Raw genomic sequence first — 12,083 nt, 5'->3', positions numbered from 1 at the left:
ACAAATAAATAAGAGGCACACACAACTCTGTTTCAGATGGCTTATATCTGCTCAGTCAATGTGCATGTTCAGTACATGGAACTTGCACACAAAAGGGATTAGCGTTGTACAGTAAAAGATCACATCAAACTGTAAAAACTACCATCTTTCTTTCTTTTAGCATCGTATTTTGGAAGATTTGGACTTGATGAGTCACTTCATCAAATAATAACAGCATGGCAGAGAACCGCCTAGAATCAGTGGGAAACTGTAAAAATCACAATTCATGAGTTGCATGGGAATTTCAAAGGTATCGCATTTTAAAGTCAAAATGTTCGACAGTAAAACCTCCAATATAAACACTGATCAGAAATCAGAACGCCTTTATTGTCCTTGCTTAGGAATGCAATGAAATTAACACTCAGTTGATGCATTCCAACATAAAACACATTTTTACAGCATGAAAACACAAGACAAAGGACATCCAGTGGTATACAAATGCAATAAATAAATAAATATAAGTATTAAAGTGCTAAGTGGATTGGCCGATGGCTGTGGGAAAAAAAACTGACTTTGTTGAAAAGAAGGAAATAATTAAAAAAACACTACAGATAACAGGAGTCATGTTCATATAAGAAACACAGCATTATAAAAAGAAAGATTTGAGCCATTTATTGCATATGAAAACATTGAATTAGTCAGAATCTAGAGAATTGCTCTTTAGGCATAGTATTTGACTCTGTTTTAGGAACTCAATTAGCCTGACAAGCCAGACCCACATCAAGATGTTGGGTCTGGAAACTTTTAGCATTGACAATCTGAGGGGCGGGATAAACGGTTGTCTTTCAAATTCCCTCTGCACGCTACAACCAGGCAGAGCAACAAAGAAGGTAGCGATGCTAGTTGATAGATTAAACTTTTGCTGTATCTGGTCAGCAAAACTCTGAAGACATCTTCCTTTTTTAAGAATGATTTCTGTGCCGTTCTTTGTTCTTTTCTCAAAGAAAATCCATAAGCCCCGCCCACCGACTCTATACACGATGTGATTGGCCTGACCAGAGTTTGGTTTTTCCAACTTGAAAGTCAACGGAGAGTGCCTAGACCCCCCTGGCTGCAAAATAAATTTGCTGTCGCTAGAGTGCGTCTAGATTTCTAGGCTATAACTCAATGGCAGTGGGCTACAAATGCTCTAAAGTGTTGTTATTAATAATGAATGCACAATTGAGTATGTGTTTAACCCCATTTTAGAATATTGAATCATTCATAAATTTAGGCTTTGGTTATACCATTGAAATATTGATGACTAAGATGGAGTGGATTGGAAATAAAAACAGCACTAAATAATGAGCTCACTAATTGTTGATAGTGATAATTACCCCCCAGATCCTACTTAGTAATGAATTATAAATGGGACTGATAAAAGTATTTAAAATAAGAGTGATATAGCAACAATTGGATATTATTTCAGAAATTAACCCACTGTCAGTGAAACAACAAACCCTTTTTAACAAATGCTTTATTTATGCTTTTATATTATGGTGTACAGTTGGAGGGATATCTGGCTTTTAGGTCCCAGCTTTGCAGATGAGAACTGCGGATTCAATGGTCTCTAGCTCCATCTTATGGCTCCTACAGGAAGGTAATGGGAAAGGGTAGATTTCGTCGTAGGGGAAGATATAAACAAGAAGTGGACATAATTTAATGAACAAACAATCAAATGCATCCAACACAATAGCTATTGATTTATTGACAACATTACAATATAAGCTATTCTTAAAACAAAACAAAAAAAAACATATCAGACATTACAGACAAATAATATAAAGTCCGGACTTATTTTAATCATTTTCCGGGGTGTTTTCACGGACCAAATAATGCAATTCAGGAAAATAAATTATCATCAACACCATCTTATAGCTATGTTTAGTATAATAAAAGTAACTAATGATACATTGCTATTATAATTCATAATAGCTGTTTGTCAATATTGCATTATTTATTGATTGGTTCGACACGTTCATCAATTCAAAATAAGACAAAATCAATATACCTAATACATCAATAGGCCTTTTTCACAGAAGGCATTTTGACATGTCACAGTAGGAAAAGCACAGGTGTGGATGATAAAATGAATGATAGCTGAATTCCATTTAGGGCTTCAGTTTCAGGGTCCTGGTATTGTGGGTGCTGGCTCACTGTCACACTGCCATGTCTTACTGGGACACTGGAATAGAACAGAGCCATTGTTAGTGTTATTAGGAACACCTGTGCTTTTCCTACTGTGACAAGTCCAAATATCTGCTCAGATGCACAGCATGCTTTTGCTAGACAAGTGTAGAGCAACATCATCAGTGCATAATAATTGGGAAATGAGCTATTCAATTCCACACATTTAAACCTGTTCAAATTTAAACTGATATATTTACTAGACTGATCTAGCAAATAAACAAATGTGACAAAGATCATTTGCCTGTGTGAAAGTAATGTGAGTTTTCTCAGGCACAAGCACAGTCAGCTGGGGGTTGTTTGTTTCCTTCTCTCAACTCTGATTGCTGCTATGGAAAGGCTGTGTTAACTATTAATGAACTACAACTAATTCAATAATTCAATTTACTTTGCGCTGTGACATGATGTCAAATGTTAGTCTAGCACCTTGTGTGGTCAATCATATTCTCTTTTATCATTAAGGTATTATATATACAGTACAGGCCAAAAGTTTGGACACACCTTCTCATGAAATAACTGAAAACATGTCTTATATTTTAGATTCTTCAAAGTAGCCACCCTTTGCTTTTTTATTAATAAGGGAAAAAAGTCCACTAATTAACCCGACAAAGCACACCTGTGAAGTGAAAACCATTTCAGGTGACTACCTCAATGAAGCTCATTGAGAGAACACCAAGGGTTTGCAGAGTTATGATTATGTTATATTGTGAGGAATCTAAAATATAAGACATGTTTTCAGTTATTTCACACTTTTTTGTTAAGTACATAATTCCACATGTGTTCATTCATAGTTTTGATGCCTTCAGTGAGAATCTACAATGTAAATAGTCATGAAAATAAAGAAACACATTGAATGAGATGGTGTGTCCAAACTTTTGGCCTGTACTGTATATATATATAAATATATATAAACTTTATTTCAGACCCAGGGGGATCCATATCACAATAAAAAACATACAGAGTATAACATAAAATACAAAAATACAAAACCTTCCACAATGTTCAGTGTCTGACATGCAGACATGTTCGCCAGTGGTTCCACAGTCTGGAAGAAAATCAGACGGAACTGCGTACAGGGTTAGCCAAAACAGTGATCAAGTCATTTTCTGACTCAGATACCCTACAAATAAATCGATACATCAGGTTACGTAAAACAGCAGAGCAGGTAGGTACCCCCGACACTGACGAACATATGGCTTGCACTGGAGCTTCTTGGAGCTCTCAGCAGCAGCCTCATGCTGTCATTATAAGCCACTATGAGTTTTCTAATGCTGCCTTGCTTATAACGACACCACAGGTAGGCAGTATACAAAGGTGTACAATACGCTCTGAAGAATGTGATCTTCACAGATACAGAGCACATGCTAAACTTACGACACAGCATGTTCACTTGAGCATACAGCTTCCGACACCGCCTATAGATATCCTTATCATCAGACAGGTCATTTACAATAATATGGCTCAAATATGTAATCTCACTGCACACCCTAAATGCAGTGCCAGACAGATAGAAGTCAGGGAAGGTTGACTGTTTGTCTTCTCTACTTCTAATAATCATGATCTTACTCTTTTTGTAAGTATTAGTAAGTAGCGTGTGATTATTATTTTGGTGGCTACCACTTTCTCAGTAGCATCACCAGCCAAAAGATTCACTGAGACAACCCCACTCTGGAGTAATGAGTGATTGTCTTTTTTTTTTTTTTTTTTTTTTTTATCTCTGACATAAACATCTTATTGTAATCTATTTTAATGCAAACAGTTAGTTCAGATTCACCAAAGTCACACAATAACGCAAACTAACCAACAGATTGAGGTAGCGTTAGACCAGCCACTCCCGTGTTCCGTGAGGTAAAATTACAGTTTTTATAATATACACACAACTGTCCCTTTAAATAAGGTTCACCAAGAGGTGATATGAGTTAAATAGCGTGGTTGTGTATTATGCTGCTTTATCTATCCTACTGATGGTGATGAGGCAAGGTTACTATGAAAACATCTGCAAACAAACTGCAGTTTCTTTAACTTGTGTCTCACAAAGTTCACACTACATATCCCAGATATCACCTGTCAAACAAACTGCTACGTATGAGGGCTTTTCCTTGGATTTTCTGTTATTAAAGTTTGTTTTTCTGTAGGTGGCGCTCATGTGTTTGTCTGTTCCACAACTGTGCCTGTTGCTTCTCATAGTCATGCAAACTAACCAGTGGTTCCACATAAAGAAAATCTTAAATGCATCACTTCCTGTTGGTGATACAGGATTTTTCCCAGGAAAGAGCAAGCACACACAAGCCGTGTATTGAACAGAACATGTACATTGCTGCATGTACAGTGCATTAGAATGACTGTTGTACTGCATCAATGAAAGGGACAGCAGCAAAACAGTTATTTCTGTAAAAATGCCACAATTCATTTTAATAGAGCTTTATGACCATTAAGGTGGAGCAAAGTGAAGGGATGCATATGTGGTCCAACTGCTCCCTCTGTTGTGTGAAAACAGATTACATCACATTTTCTGACAACACCCCAAACTCCCACACTTTATTATTTATTTATTTATTGCAATCGATTAAATATATCAAAAAATAATAAAATATAAATAAATAAACTATTCCTTATTTTGTCTGAGACCCCTTAAGAGTGCATATGATCCTTAATAGTTGATCTGATAATACCAACCACAGTTTTATCAACCACAAGGAGCAGGTTATATGTAGGGAGAATATTGCAGAAACCCAGTGATGGATTTTCATGAAATTCGGTGGACAGGTTGACCTTGGGCCTGGAATAAGTACTTATATTTTGGTGGTGATCTGAAATTTAAGGAACATGGATCTCCAAATCCCAAGGGTACACTTGATATACTGACATTAACTTTATTTTGAAATGTTGTTATTGTAGGAATGTTGTAGGAGTAACAGCCAATCAGAGAAGTGTCTGCTTGTCTGTCATCAAGTTCTATTCAAGATACTACAATACATGTCCGTGTCTATTTACCAGCTAATTATTCGTTTTAAAATAACTTAAATGTGGTGTAATAAACACGTAAATGACAGGTACAAAGGTAGAGGGGCAGTAGGACAGGACAGGTGGATTATGGGTAAACGAGTTCTCCGTATGTTGATGTCAGGGGGAGGAGAGAGACTCCAGTCAGTGTGTGTTGGTCTGTAGCTAGATGTGAGGGTACGGCGAAAAATTCAGCCGCTGGAGGACTTTTCTCTACGAGTAAAACTACTTTTCTTTTTTTTTTTTTTTTTTTTTTTTTAAATTAAGAATCATAACAAGGACAAGACAAGGAGGACACTCGCGAAAATGCGAGAAGAAATCCAGGAAGAGAGTGTCTGCTTATTAAAAATTCAGCGCGGGAGAACAGACATTATCGCCCCTTCGGATGACTTGTGGCAGCACCGAGGGTAAACTACAACACTAACGGGCTTCACACGTTCTTGAATGGGGTGAAACGACGCGGAATTGTCTCTAAAGAGCGAGTCCAAAGCATTTCCAAGCGGCCAAAACCAAAGGGAAGGGGAGGAGAGGGGGGCAAAGAAAACGCCCTGCCGCCTGTTGCTGGTATCTCCACATTTCAAACTTTATCGCCGAGTTGGAAAAATGCATCTTTCACTTAACGTGAGGTGATAATTCAAGTGTGACGTTTATATTTCATTAGCTGAAAACCCCAAACAGCTAGCTAGCAAACTGAAGGCCCGCTCACTTGGCAAGTTTTTTTTGGGACGCGGGGAGTCTCTGCTTTGGGAATATTTTTCTCTTCATTGTGCACACTATTCCTGTTGGAAGCGATTTGGGTGGGCTGAGAGCCCAAGGCTGCTCCGCTAGGCCCACGGCCATTAGCCAGGAACAAAGAGGTTTCACATGTAAACTTAAACAGTTTGGAAGAGCTCCTGATATTTTACTCAACTTTTAACGACCGACGCTGCCTGCAGCCATGTCGCTCGGCGCGGAGAGGAGGATGGAAATCCGGCTGAAAAAGCTGGAGGACATGATCCGAGAACCCCGATCTGCCATAAACCTGGAAAGTTTGCTGGTAAGTCAAGTGGGATACACCTCATATTTTATTAATGATGCCATGTTGTCTAATCGCTGAAACGCTAGACACATAGCTACATACGTTATGCACACACTTGGTAACGTATGCTTTTCACACATATCTATCTATCTATCTATCTATCTATCTATATATATATATATATATATATATATATATCTTCATTTTTCTTCTTTTCATTCTCAAATTGTAACCTGCTACTGTTAGCATTGTTTTTACATTAGGCAGACTGGTATGCTGAATAGGACAATTTATTATTATTTTTCTAATCTCCACCGGTTACGAAACTGTCCAGTTTCCATTCTGACCTGAAATCAGGTAGCCTACCTTGCCATAATACCCGTTTTTCTTTGTAGAAAAAGTTACTATAATAAGAGCCTCATGGTGGATATACAGTAGATAGGCCTGATTAATAGTTAAGACTGAGTGCAGACAGTGCAGTTTGGGGCGCTGTGAAGCGTGTCTACAGATTAGGATTAACTAGTGGAGAATGTCCCACTTGGTGTGTTTATTGGAGACTCATATTTCCGGCTAAAACTCCCTCCTGGGTCACTGTTCGGCCCACCAGACCAGGATTGTCCTACTACCCACGAGATCTACACACCTATTCTGGTCTTCCTGCACTGATGTGTGATTAGAAAGATGTTGTCCACCCAGTAGGCTACCACACTTTTTCATGAGACAAAACTCACGAATCTGGTCCGAGGGTCTTCAGTAAACCAGTATGGAACAGTATGGTGGCTTTAAAGTAATATCTTTGGCATGATACATTGATCAAATTTCCTTTTCATATGCATACATATATGTGAAACTAAATCCTTCACCTGCCACTGCATTAGGGCTGCACAATATGTCGTATTTTTATTTTTTTATCACCATCGCAATATCAATTTGCGCAATATACACATCGCAAAAGGCTGCAACATATCGCAATAGGCACTTTTTGTGTTATTTGAAAGAAAATATCAGCAGTAAATTGCACATTAAAGTGTAACTGTCATTTTTTTTTTTTATCTGCTGCTGCCTTTTTTATATTCAATGTTCAATAGAAGAATGTTGGAAATTATTTCGTTTTTATTTGTTTTAAATTCAACATGTGATTTGTTGTATTTAGCTGAATACTGAAAGCAGAATAAATGCACAACTGAGTACACTTTAAATCTGTTTATTTATCGCAAGTAATATCGTTATTGCGATATACAACTTTATCGCATATTGCATATTTTCCTCGTATCGGTTAACCTACACTGTATGCCCTGAACTCTCCAGCTCAGTAAATTGTCCTTATATTCCATCTCTAAATGTTACATTAAAGCCGTGTATTACAGGAGTGCAAATTGATTACCATTATTACGCAGCATGTGAATCATACTGATTCCACTTGTTTCTGTCTTACTTCCCAAATCATATCTGGGACACGAGCTAGTGCGTTTCCACCACTGTTTTCGTGGTCCGAAATTTGTGAGATTTTTCATAGATTTTTCACTTGTTAAGCAGCAAACTCTCACGTCCCTGTGATTACACTTGTAAGATTGAATTCAATCTTTATTTATACAGCATGTGCCATGATTGAAAATGTAAAAAAAAAAAATGTTGACCATCAGAAGATGGACTAGTCTGATCCATGCTAGTCTGGTTATCAGGCTCTGCATTGACCAGTGCTGTTACTAGATGTTGATTATTTTATGCAAAGTTAAAATACGGTAGTAGTATTTTCAGAAACGATCTGATGCCAGCATGTACCATGTCAGATACTGAGGCAAATGGAAATTATTGTCCCCTTAGGCAAATAGCGGAAGTTATAGAATAACGGTATACTTTTGGGCAAATAATACTTTGTGGAGAGAAGACATATTATATTTTACTACTCTGAACTGGGTCTGGTGAAGAAGTACAAGTGGTGTACCCCTTAAGAGATGCTTTTGGCAAGTTTTGTGATGACCTAAAGTTGCAAAAGGCAGTGGAAAAATACTCCCATTACACCAGTGTATATCATGACATTAGGCTGCAATAGGAAAGAGTGTCTTCTGTTTTTCCCAAAATAAATTCTGGTGTTGGTTATGGTCCAAAGGAACTAACAAATCGGAACTTGAGGGAAAGCGCTTTGAATGCTCGGACCGGAGAAAGCTGGAGTCAATGTCTGGACCCGAAAACGTTATTTTCGAACCCTCTCCTCTAACTGTAATTCAGAGCCAGCGCTGTGTCACAGGACCTCCTTTGGCTGTAAAGTTACATCCGTTTTAGTGGGGCTGTTTGGATTTCTGGGCCCCCTAACTGGATCTGACAGAGAACAAACACACTGTCGGGTCTATCTTAAAAAGCATCACCTCGCCCCTGTTAATGGGCCCCATCTAGCTTGGGGCCCCCCTGTACATACCCTCCCCTGTCCCGTCCCCCCCTCCCCCCCCCTCCACACTACTTGAGACACTCCTGGTCTATTCCCTCCCTCTTCCCTTAAAACATTGAGCAGAATACTTGATGGACACTGGTGGTGTCTACTTCCTGCACGCAAGCGTGCGAGGTAGAGGTGTTGAGTGTTTGAGACAAAAGTTGAGTGGGAAGCATGCGTAGGAGAGAACAGGCTGCAGTTTTCCATTTTTAGCAGCCTTGGAGTGGTCGCAGGGATCAAGACGTTTTTTGCTGCTCACGGTGGGATTCCAGCACACACTCGTACACACACAAACACTGAAGTGCTCAGAAATGTCCTTTTTTTCAGGTTGAATAAAAAAATGCATCATTGAAGTGCCTTAATAATTGCTCACAGGCGTATATTCAGTAAACAATGAATCACACATCCCCTGCTATTGTGTCATAGCAACAGCCCAAAAAAAAGAAGAAAAATTCAGAAGAAGCTGCTTTCTTGACTGTTATATAGTCTCCAAAATAACAGCTTTGTAAAAGAAACTTGGTAATATCAGGTCTGTACTTTTCTGAACTTGGAAGTCCGATGCATTTAGGACTTGCCAGGGAGCAGAGGGCTGACCACCCTGAGGATACGGAAAGCTGACGGCGAGGAATCTGCAGCATATGTCAAGTAAACTCAGTGACCTTCCTGTAAAGAAATCTGACCCTTTTATGAGCTGCGATATACAGTATTGTACCCTGACATTACAAATAGGCAGCAGAAATTCCTCTGTAAACAATTCTGCCATTTGTAATGAACGCTTAAGTCACACCGTCTTCCAAAAAGAACAGAATACTCGGCAAAAAAAGAATCCCATTAATGGTGCCTTAATGGCACCATCCACTGTGGTCATATAAACTGTTAATCACTATATTGCCTCTATCAGCATTCGATCAAATGTAACCTAAAGTCTCAGCAACCTTCCCCTCGTGCAAACTGCAGTGATCATTATTTGGCAGCACGCCGTTGCTGATGAAGTGCTGGACTTACTTGGCAGCTCCAAGCACAGGGAGTGATTGTTGAGGGTAAACGAAAGGAAAGGACATTTCTCGAGATAAAGGGAAAAACATGGACACTTGATTGCAAGTCACATAAGTTGCCTTTCGGTCGTCCTAAAGGAAATGACCTCATTGAGTAAATAGTTAGCAGCTATATATGGGGCTCAAAGTCCCCGGCGAATGGCTGCACTTTCCCCCCCGTTCACTTTTCAGCCTTATCTCTTTTTTTTCTCTGCCTCAGCTTCTCTCTCAGCCTGCAGCTCAGCCCCTCCTCTCAGGCTTGTTAAACACACTGCAGGTATTTTAACTGGAGCTCCAGTCCAAAGCCTTGTGATACAGCTGTGGACCTGGTACTGCCATTTAACTTTATGCACAGCACTTAAGTGTGAACGATATGAGATATGGATAGCTAAGAGTTGGTCTGATGTCTTCCAGATCATGTCTTTGGGGGGGTGGACAGTCCCCAGCTGTCTCTTTGCTGTTCATTCAGTGTGACCCCTCCTTGCTCAGCATTAGGTGACCAACCCATTTAATAACAGAATGCACTTGTTTTGCATATAGTGTTGCTTTCCCTTGTTTGTTTCTCTCCTCTATTTTCATTCCCATATTCTCAGTTAGTTCCTTTCTCCCTATGTTGTCCTTTCATTTCCAACCTAATGTTTATCACTATCTTTCTCATCCAACATCTCCCGTCTCCCTTTTTCTCAACCTTCTCTGGTCTTTTCCCATTTCTCTTATCTTCTTGTCCCACATCTCCCCCCCCCCCCCCCCCCCCCCCCACACACACACACACACTGAAACTTCTTCCTTTAATAAACCCTTTAGGGAGGTGGGGATAACCCCTGTGTGTCTTGCACATTGTCTTTACCCCGATAGTCAACCTGAGCGTCCGCTCCGTCTCTGGAGTGCAGTTTAGTTGCTCTCAGGCTAGCAGCAGCAGTCAACGGCTTCGATGTGCTAGCTGGATAGAAACACTGCCTTATAAGGCACTGGGGACGGTGGCCCCGGCCAATTTCTTTTTCCTTTTTTTTTCTCTGCAAAACAAGCCAGTCTCTCTGCTCCACACCTCCTCTGATGAGACTGTCGGGCCTCACCGCAGTCTTTTTTTTTTGTTTTCGCTCCACTTCAGTGAAGAAGACCCGGGCCGGCGTCTTCCCGGTGTGCAAGCCCTCAGCGGTTTTAAAATGTTACACTTCACTTCAGCTATGGATAATCTGGTCTCCTTTAGTGTTCAGAACTAAGTATCTTTATCAGGGTTTTCCCTGTTTATTAAAGCCATAGACGGTCCACTAGAGGTTTTTCTAAACACCTAGGATACGTTTTGTGTCAGGGCTTCAGTTTGAACTACAAATACTCCTATTTCACTTATGTATTTTGTCTGTACAATGTCATTTTGAGTTTCAATTTTTTGTTTGTTTGAAAATAAGCTTATTTGTTTTCTCGCCGAGAGTTGATAAGCTTGATACCACAGTCTGTACGGTAAATATGTAGCTACAGCCAGCAGCTGGTTAGTTTAGCTTTGCACAAAGACTGGAAACGGTGGAAACCTCACGCCAAGCTCTGTCTGAAGGTAACTAAATATTGTTTGATTAATGTACAAAAGGCAGGAGTGACTTATGTAGGGTTATGTGAACATTGTTCGGTCATATGACTTCCTGAAATCACTGTGGCGACAGTACAGATTAAACAAACGAGATATAACTTAATAAGTGAATTTAAAAGTGACTGTGTGGTTTTACAGGGTGCTATGTAGCACATTGTTTATCTATTTATTAGCAATATCATACAAAGTTAATAACCTAACACTTGTAGACCTTTGCCCAAGGTGTAGTATGTTACATTCTGGTGTAAGTACATTTGAATTGGTATAGATGGTAATTGCTCCAGTTGAGAAAAGGTTCCAAACTGTCTGATCCATTGTAATCGTATGCCTCCGAGCTTATCGATTCCTTCTATCGATGCAGACACGTTTTTCAGTTGCACATGGTGCATTGCAAAACCAAGATGTCAAACTCCTGTGTCTATGCTGCTGGAAACTCGCAACAAGCGCAGGCGGGCTTAGCAGATTTCTTTTCTTTGACTAAGAAAACCTAAATGAAAACAAATGCCGTACAAATATTCTCTAATTTCATACATTTTAGATGATGACAAGCTGTTGCTACAGCTACAGACATCCCTCAGGCTACAGCCAGACGCGGAGATAATAAAACCAGTTGCAGAAAACCTGTGTGGGCCTATTTTTTTCTACACAAAAAACTGGTCGGTAATTAATGAGGGTATCAATAAAGAATCGTACCGATAAGCAGAATCGATAATGGCATTGGCATCAAGAACATCTTATCAAGTCCCATACTTAGTGGAGAATCGCATTTTAAAGACAACTCTGTGGGACACTGGCTGCACTTTAATAGAATGG

The 12,083-nt window shown here is 39.6% G+C and overlaps 1 protein-coding gene across 4 annotated transcripts in view; it reads left to right on the top strand.

The window, feature by feature from the left end:
* The first annotated feature begins 5,183 nt into the window (after positions 1-5,183).
* Positions 5,184-12,083, top strand: part of rock2a (rho-associated, coiled-coil containing protein kinase 2a) — a 42,884-nt gene continuing 35,984 nt past the window's right edge. For all 4 annotated transcript variants that reach the window (XM_028565238.1, XM_028565237.1, XM_028565236.1 and 1 more), the window contains exon 1: positions 5,184-6,244. In XM_028565238.1, the coding sequence (XP_028421039.1) occupies positions 6,146-6,244 (99 nt within the window). In that variant the 5' untranslated portion in view covers positions 5,184-6,145. The remainder of the gene's footprint in view (positions 6,245-12,083) is intronic.

This window comes from Perca flavescens, chromosome 20, assembly GCF_004354835.1.
Source record: "Perca flavescens isolate YP-PL-M2 chromosome 20, PFLA_1.0, whole genome shotgun sequence".
Lineage (NCBI taxonomy): Eukaryota > Metazoa > Chordata > Actinopteri > Perciformes > Percidae > Perca > Perca flavescens.
The sequence above is the reverse complement of the archived record's forward strand: the minus strand, read 5'-3'. Positions and strand labels throughout refer to the sequence as shown.